Source organism: Octopus sinensis, linkage group LG2, assembly GCF_006345805.1.
Source record: "Octopus sinensis linkage group LG2, ASM634580v1, whole genome shotgun sequence".
Lineage (NCBI taxonomy): Eukaryota > Metazoa > Mollusca > Cephalopoda > Octopoda > Octopodidae > Octopus > Octopus sinensis.
Genome location: NC_042998.1, coordinates 10105714 through 10132894, shown reverse-complemented (window position 1 = coordinate 10132894; position 27181 = coordinate 10105714). Strand labels below are relative to the sequence as shown.

At 38.0% G+C, this 27181-nt stretch overlaps 1 protein-coding gene across 1 annotated transcript in view; it reads right to left on the bottom strand.

Annotated features, from left to right (window-relative positions):
• Positions 1 to 6613: 6613 nt before the first annotated feature.
• LOC115230317 overlaps positions 6614 to 27181 on the bottom strand; it is a 55344-nt gene continuing 34776 nt past the window's right edge. The window contains exons 2-5 of the mRNA XM_029800524.2: positions 22747 to 23113; positions 17507 to 18080; positions 16360 to 16970; positions 6614 to 6905 (exon numbers count right to left, since the gene is read on the bottom strand). Of these exons, the coding sequence (XP_029656384.1) occupies positions 16370 to 16970; positions 17507 to 18080; positions 22747 to 23113 (1542 nt within the window). The 3' untranslated portion in view covers positions 6614 to 6905; positions 16360 to 16369. The remainder of the gene's footprint in view (positions 6906 to 16359; positions 16971 to 17506; positions 18081 to 22746; positions 23114 to 27181) is intronic.

Genomic DNA, 27181 nt, shown 5'->3' with positions numbered 1-27181 from the left:
AAATTAATTTCTATTCAGAAATTGGTATTATAACAGATTTGTGTGTGCGCACGCTCGTGCGCTTTTGTATATGTACATATATATATATATATATATATATATATATATATATATATATATATATATATACTCTTTTACTCTTTTACTTGTTTCAGTCATTTGACTGCAGGCCATGCTGGAGCACCGCCTTTAGTCGAGCAACTCGACCCCGGGACTTATTCTTTGTAAGCCCAGTACTTATTCTATCGGTCTCTTTTGCCGAACCGCTAAGTGACGGAGACGTAAACACACCAGCATCGGTTGTCAAGCAATGCTAGGGGACAAACACAGACACACAAACACACACACATACATATCAGAAACAATTACTACTATAATGTGAAGTATATTTGTCACTTAAATGTGGCTAACCACTAAGGGCGGATGCTACTGTAGCTTGTAGCCCCAGGAGAACATCTTGCCACATTTCAGTGGCAAATATACTTCACATTGTCGTGCAGCTACTGTTTATACCTCGTTCAAAGATTTATTATTGCTTAATTACTACTGTATTTATCGAAACTCTGGAAGAAAGATTTTGAAGAAAAAATTAGTATCAAATGTATAAAAAGACGAAGGGAATATTTCATATTGCAACAGATGTTTTATGAGGTTCAGAATGTGGTAGCATGGAGACATTAAAGTTGCTCACGACAGCCTTTTGCTTCTCCATAAAAACTCAAATGGTATTCTGTTTTGAGTTAACTGTATCGTTAAGTTTCTCATAAATATATATTTCTTTACTACCCACAAGGGGCTAAACACAGAGGGGACAAACAAGGACAGACAAAGAGCTTAAGTCGATTACATCGACCCCAGTGCGTAACTGGTACTTTATTTATCGACCCCGAAAGGATGAAAGGCAAAGTCGACCTCGGCGGAATTTGAACTCAGAACGTAACGGCGGACGAAATACTGCTAAGCATTTTTCCCCGCGTACTAACGATTCTGTCAGCTCGCCGCCATCATCATCATCATCATCATCATCATCAACAACAAGACGATATCGGCTTGTTCCTCCAGGTGCCGAGGTTTCTCATAAATATATTTGGCTCGCAATGCTGTGGTAGTTGATGTCAGATGCTTGTCTGCGCTTAATGATAAATCATTTATCAATAAATTAGTATGCTTAATCACTTATTAATATTTGTAAAAACTAAAGACAACGAGGTGGAAAGAATCGTTAGCACGCAGGGCGAAGCGCCAAGCGGCATTTTGTCCGTCTTTTATGTTCTGAGTTCAAATCCCACCGAAGTCTACATTGCCTTTCATCCTTTCGAGGTCGATAAAATAAGTACCAGTTAAGTAACCGACTTACCCCCTCCTCTAAAATTGCTGGCCTTGTGCTAAAAGTTGAAATCAATATTTGTAAAAACTGAAGAACAGGGAATGCAGGTGTAATGCCGTTACCTCGTTACCTTCTTCAGAGCAGGACTTTTAGGATGCAAACGCAACAGTACAAGGTAAAGAAATACTGGAGAAGAAAACATGAAATAATTCTGCAGTTTTGTATTAGTCTGGTTCAGGCTGTTAAGTTCACTTTGTCTGTCTTGATCTCCATTCCATGAATATTGAGGTTACTGCAGATGACTTTATCAAGCCTTTCAGAAATTGGTATTATGACAGATGTGTGTGTGTGGGCGCGCGCTCGTGCGCTTTTGTATATGTACATATATATATGTGTGTGTATATGCATGTTTGTATGCAAATATATATGTGTGTAAATACATAAATGCAAACATACACACATACATGCATATATACACACATGCATATATACACATACATACATGCATATATACACACACATGCATACGTACATACATACATACATGCATGCATACATACGTACACACGTGTGCGTATATAAGTATGTAATCATATGTGTGTGTGTGTGTGTGTGTGTTTGTGTGTCAAAAACATCTGCCGCCACATTACATGCACATTATACAGGCTGTCCTAGAATTTGCTATTTATTTCAGTGAAATTGGTATTTTTTAAAAATCTCATTTTTATTTATGTTTATCATGTTTAATATGTGTAAAATGTGTATAAATTTTCAATTTTGTTTATAATTTGTATAATTTGTATAATTGCTTTATAATTCTATTTTCATTCCTGTCGGATCCCACGCGTTTGTCCACGACAGATCTTTTCCAAGTTGGTTACAATAATTTTCTTTAACTTCATTTTTCAAGATGGAGCAAATAGTTTAGCTGGACTTAAAGAATGCATTCAGATAGTAGTGCGGGAGATAACTCTTAAAATGCTTCAAAATGTACTTCGCAACGCTAAGGATGGATTTGAAACTTATAGGGATACAGATGGCGCTCATGATGAACATTTGCAGTAAAGTTTTGACGTAAGATTTATAAATCCACTAGCTGAATTACCCGGCAATACTCGGAAAAGCGAGGGTTATTTCCAGTTCCCGTTCCCATTACACTGTTTCATGTCCTATCCTGTTCCCTGTTCAGTTCCCATTTAAATTGCAAATAGATTCACAAGTACACGGTGACGTGGAATAGGTTTACAAATACTGGCAAATAATACAGTTGAATCATAGAATTGATTGATTGTAATGGTAAGGTAATATCAAAGTTGAATTGGTGGATGGCTAGAAAGATGAGAGGATTGACGATGTATGACTATGAAACAAATGATTGATGGTTGATTATTATCAATTTTGCAGAGCCTCTTGATAGACTACATTTTTGGTCTTGCTCTCTGGAGCATAAATAAACAAATGATTTGTGAAATTTTAAAATTACTTGAAAATTTTCAAATTTGGTATATTGAAATAATTTTCCACGTTAAATCCGATTTTGTTATGTATTTGTTCCAGAAAAATTGAAGTAAAATGTTATTGGGGTTTAAAGTTAAATCAATTTTACCTAATCAGAGAACAAGATTTGGAAGTAGGCATTTTCTGCATGATAGCTGTCTATCACAAAATGAAAGCAAAATTATTACGAAGAATTTTTATTAAACAAACGAAAGCAAAGCATTATGAAGACCAAAGTTGTAAGAACTTCTGAAGTTTTAATAAGTTTTAATGAATAAAACCATGGGAAACGGTCGAACAAATATGTAAATAATTTTAAAAGGAAAAAGATCGTCAAGAATTTTTTTTTTTTTTTTCGTTTTTGCGAAATCATCATCATCATTGTTCGACCGTGGTCGAGACATTGGAATTTACCATGCTACGCCAGACTTCACGGTCCATCATGACATTATGGAGGTCCTGTTGCTGGATGCCTGTATCCCTGGAGATTACATCAGGGTAGGAGAGTGTGCGCCCTCTGGTATTGCGAGTAGATGGCTTCCAGAGGAGAAGAGTAGAAATTACCTCTTTTTCAGCCCTACAACAATGTCCAGCAAACTGGACTCTTCTACCTTTCACAAGAGATGACATCTCTTGTGTCATCTCTTTTGCGAAAACTAGCACAAGTCTGTCCTGATCGGGGAATAAACAAAAGTTTATATAAGACATTCTATTGTAAAAACTGTCTGACAACGACGGGCTATTCATCTATAGAAAAACATTAAAGACCTTATCTTTCGTGTTATTGTTTCATTCCTTAAAGTTTTAATAAATCTTAATACGGTGATTTAGAAACAGACATAAAAACAATTTACCTTTCACTTCTTAAATTTAACATCTGTTGTTGGGCATATTGTAAAAGTTAATTCACTAAAGCGTATGCGTTAAGTGATAGGTATTAATTGAAGAGCAAAGTATTAAAATTCGCTGTTCCCTTCGGTAAACACATTCTCTCTCTCCCACTGTATTCATGACACTCGTTCTCTCTCTCTCTCACATTCCCTTCCTGTTTCCTCCTCTTCCCTGGTATCAGCCATCCTCATTATGCCACCAGATTTCATTCAATGTATCACTCTTTGCACCCTTCTCCTTTTATCATGTGATAGCCCAAACCCCGTAGGGAGCCTATTATCGACTTTTATCGAAATTCAATTAACCTATAATTTAAATGGATGTTAGTTTAACATATATGCAAAATTTCGTGAAGATTGGTTCGCTGGTATAGGCAACAAGATGGTAACAGACAGACAGAGATTGCCATTTTTATATAAGATTTGTTTTGGCATCATTATTAAGTAATAAACATAAATCTGTCAGTTTTTTTTTTAATTTGCCCGATTACATTGAAATAGATAGTTAATTCTGAGACATCCTGCTTTTACTAGAGTTGTGGTGAATAGTTGAATAAATTATCGATATCTCTAGCTCGTGAGTTGGTATCATAGTACACTATTTTGATGGAATTATTTCCCTACTAAGTTGAACATCTGTTGTCACGTACACTATACACGTTTTGAAGGCGGCGAGCTGACAGAAACGTTAGCACGCCGGGCGAAATGCTTAGCGGTATTTCGTCTGCCGCTACCTTCTGAGTTCAAATTCCGCCGAGGTCGACTTTGCATTTCATCCTTTCGGGGTCGATTAAATAAGTACCAGTTACGCACTGGGGTCGATACAATCGACTTAATCCGTTTGTCTGTCCTTGTTTGTCCTCTCTGTGTTTAGCCCCTTGTGGGTAGTAAAGAAATAGGTATTTCGTCTGTCGTTACGTTCTGAGTTCAAATTCCGCCGAATTCGACTTTGCCTTTCATCCTTTCGAGGTCGATAAATAAATTACCAGTTTCGCACTGGGGTCGATGTAATTGACTTAATCCCTTTGCCTGTCCTTGTTTGTCCCCTCTTTACTGCCCCTTGTGGGCAGTAAAGAAATATATACACGTTTTGCAACTGCGCACGCAGAAAAGATATTACAGAGAAAAGATTAGTTGCCGAAAATAATACTAACAACAAATTAATTTCTTTTTAATTTTGGTTTGCTGTAACGAAAGATTATAAACATTTAGTATACATATATTACTTACTCCAACTTTGGAGAGATTAAATTATAATTCTACTCCGTCATGGTTTGAACTCAGAACAACATATTACTGTAATTTATATAAGCCAACTCTGTTTTGACCAGACCATTGCCAGTATTCCACATGAAAAACAAACATTGTCTACTCGTAATTAGGCGAGATGAAACAATGGCTGATAAAGTATCACACTCAGAGACGGATTTGATCTCGCAAGCTATGAGCAAGTAGACTAATATCTTATCCATGCGATCAATCGCTTATACATATCCCAGATCGATGTCCAGTTACAACTTGCTTCAGCAATACAATAATAGTATTTTCAGGTCTTTTGTGATTTCTTTCTGTTGAAATAATCGATCATTCTGTAATCTCCTTATATCATACAGTTGAATTTTTATTCATTGGTTATTAAGCATATCCCGAACAAGTTAATGAAAAGAGAGGTTTCACATTGTTTGATTAGAAGACGAGATGCTATTGTTTATAACTTCCTCATATGAACCAAAATTGGAATACAGGGTTGCTTTCATGCAGACATTAAACACTTGTCTAACTAACCTTGTATTCCATCTCACTGAAATATTATCAACATTCTTATTTACCATCTAACTACTAACCAGTAAACATTCACTAAAGATGAAGTCTAGAATTGTAAAAGGAATTCCTAGGAACAGTGGCCACTACCAGAGAGCCTCAGTTAACTTGAATAAAAGCGCAAAGCTGATGTGTAAATAAAAGAATAATATATCAAAACAGTTGCTTTACCAGTTCATAGAGACTAGAAGTAAATATATTTGATTTATGTGCTTTCAATAATTTATCTTTCAATAAAAGATAAAAGACTTAGTATTGGCATTGTGAAGCAAAAAAATCGATCTTGCAATAATAGATGTGTGGATATTTGTTTATTCAGATAAGCAATCTCCTTAGATCATTTTTTCGATTCCTTATTAGAACTTTCAATATGATAATTTACTATTGTAAGCAGAGTACCATTTTATACTTACCTATACTTCTGTGGTAAACAAAAGTGCAAAAGTGAACTACCAACAAGCTGAGACAGAGATCCGATTTCGATTCCTGTTTAAAACTGTTACGTTTCACTTTCACCATAGATACAGTTGGGAAATGTGTAGATCCACAAATATGACAAAGATAGGCACCAAGTGCAAATATTGTGAAGAGGGAGGCGCAATGGCCCAGTGGTTAGGACAGCGGACTCGCGGTCGTAGGATCGCGGTTTCGATTCCCAGACCGGGCGTTGTGAGTGTTTATTGAGCGAAAACACCTAAAGCTCCACGAGGCTCCGGCAGGGGATGGTGGTGATCCCTGCTGTACTCTTTCACCACAACTTTCTCTCACTCTTTCTTCCTGTTTCTGTTGTACCTGTATTTCAAAGGGCCGGCCTTGTCACTCTCTGTGTCACACTGAATATCCCCGAGAACTACGTTAAGGGTACACGTGTCTGTGGAGTGCTCAGCCACTTAACGTTAATTTCACGAGCAGCCTGTTCCGTTGATTGGATCAACCGGAACCCTCGTCGTCGTAACCGACGGAGTGCTTCCATTATGAAGAATTTCCTCTAAATTTCTGTCAAATGTGTCTTGTGCAGATGAAAATACACAATGAGGTTGCAAATAGCTAACAAAATAATGAACGCCTTCATACAAAATTATCAACTTTATTATTTTTTTCTCTCTCTCTTTTATTCGAGTCAACAAGTGTATTTATTTTCACTGAGAGTAAATGTTACTGTTCCGAGGAATTAATTTTACCTTGTGCTCATTTTGATGCAAATATTTGTTAGTTAATAACTGTCCCAGTTACGTTCTCTCATGCCTAGGTCAGTTTGTTATGGGTTCGGTACAAGAGCAATGATATAATTACCATACGAAGCCCTGGGATTGATGTAATCAGCTAAAATCTCATGAATACTGTAACTCAGCATGGTCGTAGTCGAATGGCTGAAATAGTAAAAGGACAAAGGAAAGAATATTAAAAGGATTGAGAGCGATATAGTTTCAGAAAAATGCAATTGTGAGAAGATTGGTAAGGATTGGCATAAATGGTTTAAAATTTTTACAGCAATTTGGGGAAGCTGGGAGATAAGCCGACTACATCGACTCCAGTGTTCAACTGGTACTTAATTTAACGACCCCAAAAGGATGAAAGACAAAGTCGACCTTGGCGGAATTTGAACTCAGTACGTAAAGATGGACGAAATGCCACTAAGCATTTTTCTCGGCATGCTAACGATTCTGCCAGCTCACAGCCTTGGATTGGCATAATAAATCGTATACAGGGCAAACTTAGCAGGATTATAGGCCCCCAGACAAATCAATGCACAAGGCCTTGTAGTATTTATCTATTGATAACATTCACAGCTTACATAGATCAGAATTGGGCCCCAAAACCAATCGGGCTTCATGGCAATTGCCTCGTACACCCATACCTTCCCTCCAGCGTTTAAAACGGCCAGATCAGGCACAATTATTCTGCCTGTTTACATTCAAACCAGCCAGGCCTGGTATTTAACACCTACCCTATAATGTCATCCCAAAAATAAGCAATCACATCATCGAAATCTTGAAGCTACGAGATAATATAAGATTAACTCTAAACACTCTGGATAAATAAGCATTTCTTTTAACAGAATAATCTGGATGCTAAAGGGCTAAGACGACAGTTTACTTACATCTTCATTATTCTCCTTATAATCTTTTCTTGTCTAGGCACAAAGCCCGAAATTTTCGAGGAGGGGGAGGCAGTCGATTAGATCGATCCCAGTACGCAACTAGTACTTAATTTATCGACCCCGAAAGAATGAAAGGTAAAGTTGACCTCGGCGGAATTTGAACTCAGAACTTAAAGACAGACGAAATACCTATTTCTTTACTACCAACAAGGGGCTAAACACAGAGAGGACAAACAAGGACAGGCAAACTGATTAAGTCGATTATATCGACCCCAGTGCGTAACTAGTACTTATTTAATCGACCCCGAAAGGATGAAAAGCAAAGTCGACCTCGGCGGAAGGAATTTGAACTCAGAACGTAAAGCAGACGAAATACGGCTACGCATTTCACCCGGTGTGCTAACGTTTCTGCCATCTCGCCGCCTTGTTATTCTCCTCGTAATGACGGACATAAAGGAGTTTTTATGTTAAGTCTTAAAGCGTTGAGCTGTAAGTGTAGACTAACCTTCGTGATATCAGGAACCTTAAAGAATATCGTATTATATTAAAACTAGCAGTATCGCCCGGCGTTGCTCGGGTTTGTAAGGGAAATAACTATATAAGCATTTTTAGAGAGTTATAGCCAAAATATAGCAAAAAATGCATTAAAAATGGGAAAAAAAATGATGGTAAATTTTTTTTTAAATCGTTGACTCCTCGTAGACATTTTTAGAGGTTACTTCCCTTATATAATAGCGAAAAAAATGCATTAAAATGGAAAAAAATGATGGTAAATGTTTTTTAAAATCGTAGACTCATCGTAGACGCGCGCTAATACCCAGAAGGGCTCGATATGAATGACGACTATAAGATACCCTGTTTTGGTTAAACTGCACCGCAAAATGTGGGAGTAGTTAGGAATCTAAATCGTAGGAGACAGACACACAACTTCACTTTTATATATAAAGATTACTTTCATAAGACTCATTCGTGTTAATGACATTTCTTGTCAGGGAAAACAAGATGCTAAACACGTTAATTCTCAAACATTTAAAAACTCACACATCTGTTATTGCACCATCAAGTTTTGCTGAAGAATACGAGCGTTAAGTCATTCGTATTTTCTCAGTTATTGAAGACGCATTAATAAACCCATAAGGCTATAGCACCCACCTCATATAGAATTGCCGCTATTCAATACTGGAAACCTCGAATTTATGTAGTGTATCTGTAGCACGTCAGCTGAACAGACCCCCATCCCTCTCTGAATCAGATTCACAAACGTGGTTGAATTCAACACTGGAAGCGAACCAACGGTGACCTTCACCGTAGTAAATAATGAATACCCTTCCTTCTTCTCAGCCACCTTAATTTTGCTCTCTTCTCTGTTTTCTCTTCTTCCTTTCTTCTTCTTCTTCTTCTTCTTCTTTTTCTTCTTCTTCTTCTTCTTCTTCTTCTTCTTCTTCTTCTTCTTCTTCTTCTTCTTCTCGGTTAACATCCAGCTCCCTGGATCAAGCGGCACATTGTGTACTTGTGCAAGGCACTACATTCTAATTTGTTCCACTGCACTCAGCTGAAAATGAGTACCAACCAAGTGGTTGTGTGTCCCCCTCTCTCTCTCTCTCTCTCTCTCTCTCCTCTCTCTCTCTCTCTCTCTCTCTCTCTCTTTCGTTGGGTCAAAGATGGAAAGGCCGAAATGTCTACACTCAACGCAACTAAATAGACAACATAAAGTAATTGACCAAACAAGGTATATGCAACCACGTCATACTCGTTTGTGAGTTTGCGAATGACGTGCTTCAGATAAACATTCTTCAAATTGATATCCATTTAATTTTATTCAGTCATGAATTTATGTTATTATTATATCTCTGTACGAAACGATCGTCTGAAAGAATTAAATTTCTTATAAATTTTAACAACTTGTTTCCTCCATTTTTAACAAATTTGATGGGATTTATGGAACTTCATTCCATAAATTCATCATATTTTATATACAAGTACTACTTTCATATCTTCTCAAATTTACGCCAGTAAACTCCCAGCAAAGTAAGAAGAATCAACATTAGAAATCTTTTTTGAAAACCTCCAATTAAAGGACGAATCTACATTCAACCTTTGTACACCTATATATATATATATATATATATATATAATATATATATATATATATATATATATATATATTATATATATATATATATATATACTCCAGAGATGTGGTTTCAATGAATTCGCCTTTGTATATCAACTTTTGTTTATGCTTCGTAAATTTTCCTTTAAGATAAAGAGGTTCATTGGTTGGGTTTTTGTCCTTGGTTCTTATCGTTAGATTATATTTAAGGAGTGTACTTTGTGCATGAATATCATTCAGTTTTATCTGTAGTGGTAAAAATTGCGTCGAGTTCTCTGATAAGTAATTTCAACTAAGTCGATCTTTCCGTGGAAGAACTCCTCACAAATATATAGTTAATTGAAGTTACTTATCTCAGAAACTCGGCACAAATTTTACTATAACAGATAATGTTGTGATTGATATTCATGCAACAAGGTACACTACTTAAATATAATCTGAAGATAAGAACCAAGGTCACAAACTCTGTCAATGAACCACCCTTATCTCAGAGGAAAATTTACGAGGAAGAAACAAAAGTTGATCTGCAAAGACGAAATCCATTGAAACCACAACTCTAGAATAAACTTCTGAATCAACGCAAACATGCATATTGGAAAAGCATTCGTTGTAACAACATAGCCAACACCTACCGTAATTTGCGAAACAAAGAAAACCCAATCCCCATCAGAAAATTCCTCATCAGAGAAATGAAAGTTGAAAAGCTAGAAGAAACAACGATACGCACAAACTTGGTATTATGCCGTCAGGAAGCAGAACTATTTCTTTTTCAATCACGAAAACTATGATATAAAGAAAAATTCAAAACAATTGATGTAGTCATGTTTGCTGAAATCTCGGAACAAATTGATAATTAAAGTAAAAAAACAAATTACAGTAATTATGGAAAGAAGACACCGAACGGGAAGAGGAATGATTCCCAAAAGATGTGGGGAAAGCAACAGGAGTGATTCATTAATTACGAAAAAGCCATTATGAGAACAGAACCACAACAACAACAACAAAAATACAGAAAAATCAAAAACAAGCATGGACACTGACACAAGAAGAACCAGACAAAGGTATCAAACTTCTAATTGTCCAAAAACAGATACGGAGATGGTCTCCAGATCATCTCAAATGCAAATTAGAAACTCGTACTCTACCATAAACAATCCTACAAAATATAGAAGACAGCCAGCAACTCATGATACCAAATACCCTAGAGGAATGAATACATGGGGAGAAAGGCAAGAAAAATACGGACAACACAGAAATCGTAATACAAATAAACATCATGGAAGCTTTAGAAATCCACAATTTACGTCTAACAATTCCAAATATCCCAAATGATTTAACAAGCATAGAAGATGAGAAGACAGACCCTATATGTGATGACACATAAACAAACATAACCCATTCCCTCGCCTAAGAAGAAACATGAACTTCAGAAACATAAAATGATGATACAATACTACAACTCCTTTTTTAGGGAGAACATACTACAACTGGGCCCCGGACACGAAGAAACAAATAATTTTAATAAAGCCACGGAATATATAGACCTTAAAATTATAAATGTAGCAAAGAGAAACTTAAAAAAAAACTGAAATGAGTCTTTTATTGAAAGGTTTCAAATTTACTCATAAACCCACCTCTAGTCTCTAGAGCTAAAAGCAGACATTAAACATTTTAGTCGCCACCTCCGCCTCTTCAGCAGTAAGAATATAAATGATGAGCCAATTGTCAGAAATAAATCCTGCTTCACTTCTTACAGAGGGAGTAACAAACATTTAGATACATATAGAGACGCAATTTCCAAATTCCTTCTCAGTATCCGTAAATGCAAACAGAACCTTCGTAAAGAAGAAAAGCAAGTTGTACTAACACTCAAGAACGACAATTCAATCATCCTAAGAGAAGCCGATAAGGGTGGGCGATAATGATTATGGGCAGAGGCTATTATAAGCACAAAACATTGTAACATCTAACAGAGGATTGAAAAAGTGATTCTTAAGCAAGTAAATCCACGGTTATAAACTATAAGAGAAACCCAAAAAGTCCAAGTCCAGTTTAGAAGGAAATCATGCCTCGACCCAATGTTAATTAATTTTATACAAAATGATACACTTGGAGAAGGTCAAACTTGAGTTTTCAAGTACTCGCATTTGCCTTATTTTTTGGAAAGGTACTCGCATTTGCCGTATTTTTTGGAAAGGTAGCTAGGTACAGTACCTGTATGAGTTAACTAAGTGAAATAGTGTCCATAACTTGTTCAGATTTAAAGTGTTCTCAAATATTATCCTTCCTTTTGTTTAAAACGTTTAGTAAGAATTTTTTGATAAAAAAAGGAGTTCCGTTGCCTTCGGAACTTTGGGTCAGCCGTTGAACATTTGTAGAAGGGAAAGGGCTTGAATTTGCCGTCTCCATATATTTCCAGATGCTTACTCAGTAGAATCTTGCGTAGTTCCTTTGGTTTGATAGGCTGTCTGTGGAAAGTTGCACGTTGGCAAAGGGAATTGTTGGTTTCACCAATTCATATCTGCATTTATTTTGAGGGAAAATCCACTTGTAAATTTTATGTGGTAACCATTGTCTAAATATTTGAAGTTGTTGTTACATGTTCCACATCGTTTATCTCCATATTCCTTCAAGGAGAATTCTGAATTATTCTCTGATGTGAATTTTGCCCGCGTGATATGTTATTAAAGATTTTTTAGGATGACGTTTACTGTTTCGTAAAAAGTTTTCATTAACCAAATCTCTCCTTTTGAGGCTTTTGTTTCGGTAATTCTTTTTAGCGTGAAAAATTTTGGTTACTCCAGGATTGTGTGTATTGGTAAATGGAATAATATTTTCTTTGATTTGTTTTCTTTGGTTTCCTCAGTTATGTGACGTCCAGCTTCATCGCCTTTATAATTCTATAATTTAATAATTTTAAGCAGTGATTCTGTTTTTAGGAAGCATTTGAATTTATTAAGTCGAATTTTACGCATTTTTGTATCAACAACTAATGCACAGATACTTGCCATACTGTATGGAATTTCCTTTGGATGTGTGAAAGATGGCAAGATGTTTCACGTCTACTATTACACCTGGCAATATTCACGACTCATCAGACAGAAAACACATAGCCTGTGGTAAAGCACGTTCACTGGCTTATTGTTCGTTGGCCATTTGATTAGTGAGAGAGACGGAATACAATAAGGCATGCACAACCATACAACATCGTTTCCGGGAGAGAAATCGTTGTCCATTTTGGGAACAAGCTCATTGATGGGATTTCTGAAAGACTATCAAGATGCTTGCATGCTACTAAATGCCCTTTCGCACAATACAATGGGTGTGAATCAGAGGAATTGTTGACTAAACTAATAACCGCACCTTACCTAAATCTATGGCTGAATAACCTATTTCTATACTACCCACAAGGGGCTAAACACAGAAACGACAAACAAGGACAGACAAACGGATTAAGTCGATTATATCGACCCCAGTGTGTAACTGGTACTTATTTAATCGACCCCGAATGTATGAAAGGCAAAGTCGACCTCAGCGGAATTTGAACTCAGAACGTCACAACCTCTCCCTCCTTATAAACACAATGCCGCACTGGTTACTAACATCACTGGGATACTCCTTTGCCATTGTATACCGCTGAAAGTGAGAAAAATACCAACTTGAGTCTCTCAATAAATATCCCTCATCGTCGGATGGAAACGCAAAAACATATGCCTATCTACACTGGTGATCTTTACCCAGGCATTGCCGCTTTCTACAGGCTATCGGTTGTTTATTAGGCATTTAAAAAACTAGAAATCTACATCGCCAGTATTTATGTCCATATTTATGACTGTGAGTGGAGGCGCAATGGCCCAGTGGTTAGGGCAGCGGACTCGCGGTCGTAGGATCGCGGTTTCGATTCCCAGACCGGGCGTTGTGAGTGTTTATTGAGCGAAAACACCTAAAGCTCCACGAGGCTCCGGCAGGGATGGTGGTGATCCCTGCAGTACTCTTTCACCACAACTTTCTCTCACTCTCACTTCCTGTTTCTGTTGTACCTGTATTTCAAAGGGCCGGCCTTGTCACTCTCTGTGTCAAGCTGAATATCCCCGAGAACTACGTTAAGGGTACACATGTCTGTGGAGTGTTCAGCCACTTACACATTAATTTCACGAGCAGGCTGTTCCGTTGATCGGATCAACCGGAACCCTCGTCGTCGTAACCGACGGAGTGCTTTCACATTTATGACTGTACAACTGCTATAAATATACCAACCAGACCCAGTGAACCGCGTAATAGAATCTGTGACTCCTCACCAACCAGAGTCGTATCACTAGCCAGTAGTAGGTACTGACTTTATCAATATCTCCTCAATACCGTGTGCGAGCATATGTGCGCCAAACAACACGTTTATATGTGCTTGTATGTGCGTGTGGTTTTGTGCGAGCGAGTGTACGTGCGCCAGACCACGTATGTGTGGGCGTTTGTACATCCATACCTACTAACGGTTATATCTAATACTCTTTTTCGTTGTATTGTGTATTTGTTTCATTTTGGTATCTGATGTTTGTTATGGATCTTCTATTAGAATGAAGTTGTATATCTTAATTTGCCACTTCTATATACGAACACCAAAAGGAAATCTTGCGATATAGCGTTTATTTTAACGAGATACGTATTGAAATCACTTGAGGACACATATCTACACCGATGGATACACCTAAGCCAGATGTTCAGAATCCCACCCGTGAGGGATCGATGCTATGTTTATTATTAGTGAATAAAGCGTATAGTATAGACCTGGTTGTTTCCCGGTCAAGCACGTTCACTTTCTCAGTGTTCGTTGGGTGTTTGATTAATGAGAGAGATACATCTACACAGACGGGTACACCTAAACCAGATGTTCAGTATTTCACCGGTGAGGAATCAGTACGAAATGGGTTTCGAAACAAAAGTAGTGATCTATAAAGATTCTCGTACCTTCCATCTTCCGTCTTCCTCATTAATCGCACACACACACACACATACACGTATGTGTGGGCGTGCGTGTGTGTACGTGAATGTGAGTGTATGACACGATTCATCGTTGTATGTGTGTGTGTGTGTGTGTGTGTGCGTGTACTTTAAAGAAACTAGGCGTAGGAGTGGCTGTGTGGTAAGTAGCTTGCTTACGAACCACATGGTTCCGGGTTCAGTTCCACTGCGTAGAATCTTGGGCAAGTGTCTTCTACTATCGCCTCGGGCCGACCAAAGTGAGTGGATTTGGTAGACGGAAACTGAAAGAAGCCCGTCGTATATATATGTATTTATATATAAATATATGTATGTATGTATGTATGTATGTATGTATGTATGTATGTATGTATGTATGTATGTGTGTATATGTTTGTGTGTCTGTGTTTGTCCCACCCACCCCCACCCCAAAAAACATCGCTAGACAACCGATGCTGGTGTGTTTACGTCCCCGTAACTTAGCGGTTCGGCAAAGAGACCGATAGAATAAGTACTAGGCTTCCAAAGAATAAGTCCTGGGGTCGATTTGGTCGACTAAAGGCGGTGCTCCAGCATGGCCACAGTCAAATGACTGAAACAAGTAAAAGAGTAAAAGTGTAAACTACGTCAGAGATCTACCAAATTTAAGTAAAAATGTCAAATAATTTTGAATATGGTTTCGTTCTACAACTAGACTGACAAGAAGGTAATAATTATCACATATAATGTAATTTTTAGGCATAGACGAGGTAGGGACAAGGGTAGAAAATATTTCGCAACGAACTTTCTATTCTTGATAAAAGTCATATCATTTCGCTACTACCGCAAATACTCTTGAGAAAAGTATCAATGTGACGACATCCTTCTTCTGAAAATATAGTTATTGTGTGTCTAGGTAAAGTCGAAGGACGTGCTAAGCCAATTATTTCCATGACAGAACACAACTGGCACTCATTTTATCGACTCTGAAAGCAATGAAAGGCAAAGTCGACCTCGGCTGAATTTGAACGTAAAGACGGACGAAATGCCACAAAGCATTTTGCCTGGCGTGCTAATGATTCTGCCAGCCCACCGCCTTATAAACCAGTATGTTATATTACCTGACAATATCACCACATATTGATATCGATAATAATGATAAATGACCTCATGGTCATTTATCATCGTAAGAAAACGGTCAAGATAAGGTGAAGAAATCTACCTAACTTTATTATTTAGTGTACCAACTTTAGATACACAACTATATTAAGTACCAGAAATACTACAATATTTTCAAGTTCATTCTGTCGCAGTAGTATATATTCAATTCTTATTACTTGGGAATACAAATTACATTATAGGACAAAAATTCAGGTTACCTACGAGAGTAAACGAAGCCAGAGACAACAATATAACATCATAATCAAAATAAAGAGATTATGGTAGCTTGCGACTCACTAAAGGTAACAAGAGAACAATACAATTGATTCGTGCAGTGTTCGAAAGATTTAACCCAAAGGCTTTAGAAAAATGGAATTTTTAACCTTCCAGAATTAATTTTTTAAGCCAGCTTTTTACTGAAATTTTGTAATTTCACAAAAAACGCTTCAAAAGCAAAGTTTTTATTAAAGGTCATTCGTAATTTGATTTCACTCACCGTTCTATATTCACGTGACTTTTATTTTAAACTTTATTCTTTTGTTCTTTAGTTTCTTTGCTTGTTTCGTGCGTTCATCTTTCGATCTCGCAATCATAGCTTTCGCTTCCTTCACATATTGGTGGAGTTTATAAGCGTTGTGTTCCTCTAACATTACAGCATCGAACGGTTTCACTGTGATTCGATCACTTCCTGCAATAGTTACGCCACCTTTTACTAACGACTGGAAGTCTTCATTGTTACTTACACAAACAACCCATCTATTTTTCGTATGAGAGTTACCAACAGCCACTGATACGGGATCGAATCGAAGACTGAGTAGCATAACCTCGGGGTACTGAGATTCTAATTCACGTTTAATATCTTCATGAGTTATCTGAAGGTCAGAGTCACAAGCAAAGCAAATGGTCAACGGCTGTGACTCTGGAAGCGTCTTACGCATACGGATTGTCGGAGCTTTCGTCTTTTTACTACGCAGTTTCGATTTTATATCAGATACAAGTTTTTCTACTTTCTCTTGTTCGATACCATTCTCATCGTACCACATTAGTTGTTTTTTAATTTCTTCTTCACTCACAGAAAGTCCGGTTGCAATTTTCACTTGCAAGCATCTAAAAAACAAAAAAAGAGGAACGCCAATATAGACGCAATATGGAGGTATTCGGCATTCATTAATTTAATATGGCACTTAACTTTCACGAAGTTATCCAAGAGGAAGTTACTTTAATAATTTGTATATTTATGAAACCAAGTAACATGAGTTTGCGTATTTACTACGCCTAGATTTTTTGCTCCTAACGTAGGGGACGTGGGCAGAAACTCTTCGTGGTATTTCTTTTGTTAATGCCATTCTGATGTTTATGCTTTTTCATAGTAAGTGGAATACTAAGTGAAGAGAGTTGGTCAACTTACTTGACTTAAGATAGAATCAAAAATTACAAGTTTAGGAACCCTTTAATAAAAACTTTTAGAAAATCAATTATTATAAATAATTAAACACTACCAATTGATACCTGCCTTCCATTAAAATATAACCTAGTTACACCTTGCTTTTAAGACCACAATCAAAGAAGTATCAAGAAATGAAGCATACTTAGTCTCTTCGTTATTGTTTAATGAAGAAAATGTAAGACTGGAATGAACAAACCTTGGACCAACTTTGTTTCCATTTAAAGAATAAATCTTTTCGGAGATTATATCATTTTCAGCAGCATCTCTACATGAAATCGGAATTATTGATTCGTTGGCGGTAAAATCTTTCGCTATCGTCTGTTTTTCATCTCTATTATCGGAACTCCAAGTTCCGTAAGGTCGAAAACCAAGACTACGCAAGCGCTGGATTAAATTATTAGCATTTTCTTCATAAGAAGAGAGAGAATCAATTGAAGACTGTTGATAACTGTCTGTATTTAGAGACATCAATGTCATATTATTGTGCAGAGCATTCAGTGACTGTAATGGCTTGTGAAATTGTTGAGATTTGCGAATTTCAAGAACAGGTTTTACTACTTCTACGGGATTTTGATCACTTGTCAAGTTCATTTGACTTTGATTGTAAGAACGTTGTTCATAGAATGAATTCTCAGTAAAGGATCGCGGCAGACGGGAAAAATATCGACCAGCGGTGAAATAATGGAGTTGAGCTGTCTTTGGCATCAAATAAATTAGATTTTTATCATCTGTCCTGGAGCAACAAAGTTTTGGATCAAATATGTTTCTGCCTGAAAAAGAAGATTCAAGTTTTTCATCAATAATTCTTTAATATGAGATCAAAACTAAACAATACAGCTCATTATTTAGTTGTATAATCTTAAATTATCAAAATCTATCACAAACATAAAGTTTACTCTGTAATCAAACACAAGACTAGTTGTTTAAACGAAGCGAACAGTTAAAAAATCAATTCTAGTATACTATTGGTACGTGTGTTATCAATACCGAAAGGATGAAAGGAAAAGTTGATCTTGCAATATTCAGAATCAGAACACAGAGGGACAGATTTAAATAATCTTTTCTACTCCAGGCACAAGACCAGAAATTTTTTGGGGAAGGGGCCAGTCGATTAGACCGACTCAGTACGCAACTGTTACTTAATTTATCGACCCCGAAAGGCTGAAAGACAAAGTCGACCTCGGAACAGATTTAAATAATGTAAAATATTTAATCCAATGCTTGACCGTTTCTTATTTCTTTACAGCCCACAAGGGTCTACACACAGATGGAACAAATAAGGACAGACAAACGGATTAAGTCGATTACATCGACCCCAGTGCGTAACTGGTACTTATTTAATCGACCCCGAAAGGATGAAAGGCAATGTTAACCTCGGCGGAATTCGAACTCAGAACGTAGCGGCAGACGAAATACCTATTTCTTTACTACACACAAGGGGCTAAACACAGAGGGGACAAACAAGAACAGACAAACGGATTAATTCGATTATATCGACCCCAATGTGTAAATGGTACTTATTTAATCGACCCCGAAAGGATGAAAGGGAAAGTCGACCTCGGCGGAATTCGAACTCAGAACGTAACGGCAGACGAAATACCTATTTCTTTATTACCCACAAGGGGCTACACACAGAGGGGACAAACAAGGACAGACATAGGTATTAAGTCGATTACATCGACCCCAGTGCGTAACTGGTACTTTATTTATCGACCCCGAGAGGATGAAAGGCAAAGTCGACCCCGGCGGAAATTGAACTCAGAACGTAACGACAGACGAAATACCGCTACGCATTTCGCCCAGCGTGCTAACGTTTCTGCCAGCTCGCCACCTTATTGCTGAACCATTTCTGTCAACTTACTGCAGTTCTTCAGATATATACTGATTTCTTTCTTCGATATCAAACGTCAGATATATTTGGAAAAAACAAATTGTACTGCCGTGACATTAACTTCAATCTCAAAAGGTAAATAGCGACGGAGTTGAAGCCAAAATCTGGGAATGATAAATTAATCACGGTTTCTTGAGTGACTCATCATAATGTTGGTGTTTATTTGACTAAACATGAAAGCCTTATGTTTCGAGAAATACGTATTAAGATGCTATGTAATATGCTACTCATATAAGAACATTAGTTGTGCATGGTCGTAGATATGGATGTATGGCTAAGGTGCTTGGCTTGCAACCACATTGTTCAGGATTCAATTCCACTGCACAGCACCCCAAACAAGTGTCTTTTACCATAAACGCAAGATAGCCAGTGTCTTGTGGGTGGAATTTAGTAGATGGAAACTGTGCGGAAGCTTGATACCGTGTGTGTATGCCTCTTATCCAAAGTGTATTGGTGAAAGATGTAAAAGATCGGCGAGAAAACACGAAAACCCATGCTTTCCAATAAAAAAGGATTTATTCTGTCCGAGTTGTACAGACTATTCTCTATGACCATCGGCGTAAGAAATATAATGAATCAGTGACTGACCAACCGAGAACCTGTAACAGTGACATTACTGTTGTTCCTTAACACTTAACGGTGGGAATGAGTTGCATGAATGTGTGTGCTTAACAGGCAAAAAACGAAAAAATGTATCTTTTTCAGAAAGGTAATTTTTACATTCAATAATAAATCTCTGAACGAGATGTAAACAGTAACTGCTAGTAAGGTATACTAGCCATCTCAATATGGCTAACCACTAAGGGTGGGTGTTACTGTAGCTTTTAGCCCCAGGAGATCATCGTCTCCTGCTGGCTTTAGGCACACTTTCTCTGCCCTTATGGCATTTGCAAAGGGAGGTCATCCCTCCCTCGTCAACCTAGGTGACACGCACGGACTGCAGTTTCTAGGTATTTGCCTGTCTTCAGCGTACGGCAGTCACCGGTTGTCGATGAAGGGGGTCCCAATGCAAATCTTTATATCGTTTTTCCAGTAACTTTTCGTCACTGATCTCGAAAAACTGTATGCAAGCAAGCTGCAGTAACACCCACCCTTAGTGGTTAGCCATATTGAGATGGCTAGTATACCTTACATAATCTTTACATTCATTTTCACTTTAAATAAGTACAAAAGCAATAGGAATTGTTAGTGTCTCGCACAATGAAATTCGCAATCTCATAATCGAAAAGTGCTGTCAAATATTCACTTTCTTTTGACGACGGCAGTGTTCATATACAATCTTTGAAACTTCAATTGGTAATGTCTTCTGTTTAAGGGTTAAAAACCATTCTAGAAGGATAAGAGGTAAAGTTGATTTAGAGGGATTTGGTCTCAGAATAAAAAGAAACGTGACTAATTACCGCAGGATATTTTGCTCGCCACTCCACCACAAAGAACCCACACCTCTAATTCTACGTTATAATCTTTATATATAAAAGTGAAGTTGTGTGCTGTCTGTCTCCTACGATTTAGATTCCTAATTACTCCCACATTTTGCGGTGCAGTGTAACCAAAACCGGGTATCTTATAGTCGTGATTCATATCGAGCCCTTCTGGGTATTAGCGCGCGTCTACGATGAGTCTACGATTTAACAAAAAAAATTACCATAATTTTTTTCCATTTTAATGCATTTTTTCGCTATTATATAAGGGAAGTAACTCTCTAAAAATGTCTACAACGAGTCAACGATTTAAAAAAAAATTTACCATCATCTTTTTTCCATTTTTAATGCATTTTTTTGCTATTTTTTGGCTATAACTCTCTAAAAATGCTTATATAGTTATTTCCCTTACAAACCCTAGCAACGCCGGGCGATACTGCTAGTTCTATATAAGATCTTTGGTCTTATTTAATTTAGCAAGTGTGTAAATTGTAGGAAGAAAACATAGATCCTGCATGTGCAACGCTAAATATACTTTCTTTTATAGATTTAACCTAATTTGCAAACATCGATATGTGGTTGAAGAAAATAGCAACGAACAGCTGCTGGTAATTGAACATATTCATTTTTTGTTTGCTGCGCAAACGTCATCATTTATCCAATTTACAGTTGCACCTTTCTTCTCTCAAGCCGAAATACGAATGGTTTTATGCCATATTAAACTGTCAATTAAGCACATTAATCACGTCCTGTTTGTTTTCTCAGGAATTCGCCACGAATGTAGTTATGCAGTGATAAACTTCTTTCAGGTTTATCTGACATTGCAATGTTTCCCAAAGTGATCCGATGTATAAACGAACGTCAACTACGAAGATGGAATGAATTACATACAAGCGGCTGAGACTCCAAGTATTTTATTCCATTATTTCATTCCTCTATTTGTTTCAATTTCATGACTGTGGAAAGGTTCATATAAAGAGCTTCTGCACAGTTTCCACCTGCAAAATTCCACTCAAACACATCAGTCAAGAATATATTTTTAGCTATACTCTAAAATATTTAGATAATTTGTAACCCATAAGCGCAGGAGTGGCTGTGTGGTAAGTAGCTTGCTAACCAACCACATGGTTCCGGGTTCAGTCCCACTGCGTGGCATCTTGGGCAAGTGTCTTCTGCTATAGCCCCGGGCCGACCAATGCCTTGTGAGTGGATTTGGTAGACGGAGACTGAAAGAAGCCTGTCGTATATATGTATATATATATATGTGTGTGTGCGTATGTATGTGTGTGTGTGTGTGTGTTTGTGTGTGTTTGTCCCCCTAGCATTGCTTGACAACCGATGCTGGTGTGTTTACGTCCCCGTCACTTAGCGGTTCGGCAAAATCGACCGATAGAATATGTACTGAGCTTACAAAGAATAAGTCTCGGGGTCGATTTGCTCGACTAAAGGCGGTGCTCCAGCATGGCCGCAGTCAAATGACTGAAACAAGTAAAAGAGTATAGAGAGAACATATGAGTCTAGCAAGTGCGGCGAGCTGGCAGAACCGTTAGCACGCCGGGCGAAATGCGTAGCCGTATTTCGTCTGCTCTTACGTTCTGAGTTCAAATTCCGCCGAGGTCGACTTTGCCTTTCATCCTTTTAGGGTCGATAAATTAAGTACCAGTTTCGCACTGGGATCGATGTAATCGACTTAATCCCTTTGTCTGCCTTTGTTTGTCCCCTCTATGTTTAGCCCCTTGTGGGTAGTAAAGAAATAGATATAGAATTAACGTTATTTCAAGTTCTTTTCTAAATCAAACTGATGCGTGTGTGTGTAAATCAATAGATGAACTACAGATTCAATTTCGGCTCAAATTGTTTTCACATTTAGAATATGTTCTATACAGCCTTGAACTTTTTCAAAAAAGAACAAGAATGCTGGATTGTTATCTAGCAACTTCTTTTAACAAATTGTTTTTTATTGTCTACATATATCAAGAAGTTTTCACTTACTAAATGAAAAATCAATAGAAATTTGGTTCCCAAAAATGCTAATGAAAAGTCCATTGTAGATGGCAAAAACACGCCTTTCCAGAACAGAAATACTTGTTCTCTCAAACTTACCTTTAGATATTTCCAACTTACCTGACAAAGAGCTTGTGTTACTGATTCGCAATGATGCTTTTGTCGGATCATGTTTCTGAATAGCAGTCGAGGGCTCACGCTGATACAAGAACTCTAGAGAAGAATATAAAGAAGTTTTGGAGGGTTGCATATTGTCGGCCGAACAAGTAGGGTTACATTTGGTGGGACCAAAATATTCTGATTTGGAGGGTGATAACCGATGAAGGCAATATGGAGAACTCTCTGGAGAAGAATTCAGTGGCTGGTTTGTGTGGTCAGAATTTCTCCTTACAGACGACTGGAACTGGTTGATCTGGGGTATATGCTGGTCTAAAGGATTCGGATTGTCTACATTGAGTAGAATTAATGCTTGGCTTGAGGTGGGCATCTGTTGAGAAAACAAATTAGGCAATGAAATACTTTCAAATTTTGGAACAAGGCCAGCAATTTCAGGGATGGGGGTAAGTCGATTACATCGGCCCCATTACTCAGCTGGTACTTATTTTATCGATCCCAAAATGGTGAAAGGCAAAGTAGACCTCGGCGGAATTTCAACTCAGAACGTAAAGGCAAACGAAATGCCGCTAAGCATTTTACCAGGCTTGCTGACGATTCTGCCAGCTCACCGCCTTATTGAAGAAGAAGAAGAAGAAAGAAGAAGAAGAAGAAGAAGAAGAAGAAGAAGAAGAAGAAGAAGAAGAAGAAGAAGAAAGAGGAACAACAACAACGACGACGACGACGGGAAGAGGAGGAGGAGGGCGGGAGGAAGAGGAGGAGGGAGGGGGAGGAGGAGGAGGGGGAGGAGGAGGAGGAGGAGGACTGGCACAAAATACTGGCAGATTCCAACACGAAAATGCTACTCGAAACAAAACAGCGATAAGCATTTTATAATTCGAATCTGTCGGAACATATAAATATGGAAGTCATCGCTTTGATTGTCGCTGTTCACCGTGAATAGGAACGATTTATTATCGGTTTGCAGATAACAGCACGGATCAACAAGTAAGCTGTTTGCCACTAAAGAAGAGCAATTTATGTGCAAGTCATCGAAAGATATTTTAATGCGTGAGAATAGCATAACAGATGATATTTATTTTAATGTTGGTTTAGGTATTGGTGTTTAACTGGAAGTCAGATTGACTGAAATCGGTGTGTGTATGTATGTATGGATGGATGGAAGGATGGATGGATAGACAGACAGATAGATAGATAGATAGATAGATAGATAGATAGATAGATAGATAGATAGATAGATAGATAGATGGATGGATGGATGGATGGATGGATGGATTGATTAATTGATTGATTGATTGATTGATTGATTGATTGATTGATAGACCGACTGACAGATATATAGAATTTTTGGGGCTTTGGTCGGCCTGGGGCTCTAGTAGAAGATGCTTGCCAAAAACGCCACGCTGTAGAACTGAACTCGAAACCACTTGGTTGTGAAACAAACTTCTTACATCCCAGCCAACAACCTTTTTCTGCGCCTGTGTAATTTATACTTTTGCCAAGAAAACTTATGAAACGATATACTGTGTAAAGAAAAGGTTGCTGCACAGGTAAATAGTTCCTGCGCTTAGGGATTCTAAACTAGTAGTAGTAGTAGTAGTAGTAGTAGTAGTAGTAGTAGTAGTAGTAGTAGTAGTGTAGTAGCAGCAGCAGCAGTATTAGTAGTCGTAGTAGTAGTAGCAGCAGCAGCAGCAGTATTAGTAGTCGTAGTAGTAGTAGCAGCAGCAGCAGCAGTATTAGTAGTCGTAGTAGTAGTAGCAGCAGCAGCAGAAGTAGTAGTAGTAGTAGTAGTAGTAGTACTAGTAGTAGTTGTAGTAGTAGTAGTAGTAGTAGTAGTAGTAGTAGTAGTAGCAGCAGCAGTAGTAGTGGTAGTAGTAGTAGTAGCAGCAGCAGCAGCAGCAGCAGCAGTAGTAGTAGTAGTAGTAGTAGTAGTAGTAGTAGTAGTAGTAGCAGCAGCTGTAGTAGCAGCAGTAGTAGTAGTAGTAGCAGCAGCAGCAGCAGCAGCAGCAGCAGCAGCAGCAGCAGCAGTAGTAGTAGTAGCAGCAGCAGCAGCAGCAACAGTAGTAGTAGTAGTAGTAGTAGTAGTAGTAGTAGTAGTAGTAGTAGCAGCAGCTGTAGTAGTAGTAGTAGTTGTTGTTGGTGTTGTTATTTAGCTTGAATGGGTTAAAGCATTATCAAAGTACAATTATCGATTTTAAAGTGGCCACGTGACTGATCAGACTAACAGACGCTGTTAATCATTGCTGGCCTCAATGTGCTTTGCATTGTTTTTAGTCTTCGGATGGTGCCACCCTGCTGGCTAGGTGAGCAGGCCAGCATTCCCTTCCGATAAAAAGGGGAACTGGAGCAACGTGAAATGAAGTGTTTTGCTCAACAGCATGACGCGGCGCCCAGTCTGTGAATCGAACCCACAGTCTAACGATCATGTGTGCAACACCCTAACCATTGGGCCATGCGCCTTCACGCTATTTTAAAATCTACTTATCAAACCACACAAGTGGGATAAGGAAATATATATTTCTTTACTACCCACAAGGGGCTAAACACTGAGGGGACAAACAAGGACAGACAAACGGATTAAGTCGGTTACATCGACCCCAGTGAGTAACTGGTACTTAATTTATCGACCCCGAAAGCATGAAAGGCAAAGTCGACCTCGGCGGAATTTGAACTTAGAACGTAACGGCAGACGAAATACCTATTTCTTTACTACCCACAAGGGGCTAAACACAGAGAGGACAAACAAGGACTGACACACAGATTAAGTCGATTATATCGACCCCAGTGCGTAACTGGTACTTATTTAATCGACCCCGAAAGCATGAAAGGCAAAGTCGACCTTGGCGGAATTTGAACTCAGAACGTAACGGCAGACGAAATACCTATTTCTTTACTACCCACAAGGGGCTAAACACAGAGAGGACAAACAAGGACTGACACAGATTAAGTCGATTATATCGACCCCAGTGCGTAACTGGTACTTAATTTATCGACCCCGAAAGCATGAAAGGCAAAGTCGACCTCGGCGGAATTTGAACCCAGAATGTAGCGGCAGTCGAAATAATACTGCTAAGCATTTCGCCCGGCGTGCGAACGTTTCTGCCAGCTTGCCGCCTGGATAAGGAAATATAACGTTAATAATAGACATGTTAAACAAAGAATGGTAAGGAAGGTTTAAAAATGTGGATAAGGAAAATAATAAAGAATAAGGGTGAAAAGATAGAATTTCTAGATGTATTGTGTTAGTGCCTCTCACATTATAGAAAGATTTCTCATGGCACCAGCAAACAAAATGGAAAAGGCGATACCCCGGAGGATAGCGAGGGAGATGAAGGAAGTCGTCATTTAGTGACAACTAGCAGTATCGCCCGGCGTTGCTCGGGTTTGTAAGGGAAATAACTATATAAGCATTTTTAGAGAGTTACTTCCCTTATATAACCGAGCAAAAATCATTAAAAATGCGGAAAAATGATGGTAATTTTTTTTTAAATCGTAGACTCATCGTAGACGCGCGCTAATACACAGAAGGGCTCGATATGAATCACGACTATAAGATACCCGGTTTTGGTTAAACTGCACCGCAAAATGTGGGAGTAGTTAGGAATCTAAATCGTAGGAGAAAGACACACAACTTCACTTTTATATATAAAGATGTAAAGGCGGCGAATTGGCAGAACCGTTTGCGCGCCGGACAAAATGCGTAGTGGAATTTCTTCCGGGTTTTTACGTCCTGAGTTGAAATGTCTCTCAGGTCAGCTATGCCGGTCAATCTTTCGGGATCGATAAAATAAGTACCAGTTGAGCACTGGGGTTGACGTAGTCCACTAGCCTCCTCCCGCAACCTCTCAGGCTTTGTGCCTATAGTAAGAAAAAAAAATTTAGTTGCGAGGTCAAGGACATTTGAGAGGAGCGGTTTATTTTTTTATTGTGAAATATGAATAATGATTCCTTTTATAAGTAACTTGCGGCCTACGTGCAATTTTGCAGAAAATTGTAGCAACATTTCTATCTGCAAATACAACGTATGTCCTTTTAATTTCTCAAAACATTTGTTGTCGTTTCAAAGCAAACATCACGCTTCCTTTAAGATATTGTATTCAATACACAGACTATTTTATACAAACCATTTCAGTTCATTTTTTATTGCTGTTTGTGAATGAAATTCGATTGATATTTGTTTGCTTTTCACTTATGTTTCAGCGTTTTGTATGGGTGAATAGTCGGCGAACAGGCTTATCTCCAAACGACTATTCAGTTAGTACAAAAACTACCTTGATACACGAAGTGTGCATATACATACATACGTACGAACATACATATATACATACATACATACATACTACATACATACATACATACATACATACATACATACATAGTCCATATGTGTGTGTATATAATGTTTGTTTTTATAAGTTTTCAAATGCCCTTCAGCTTAGGC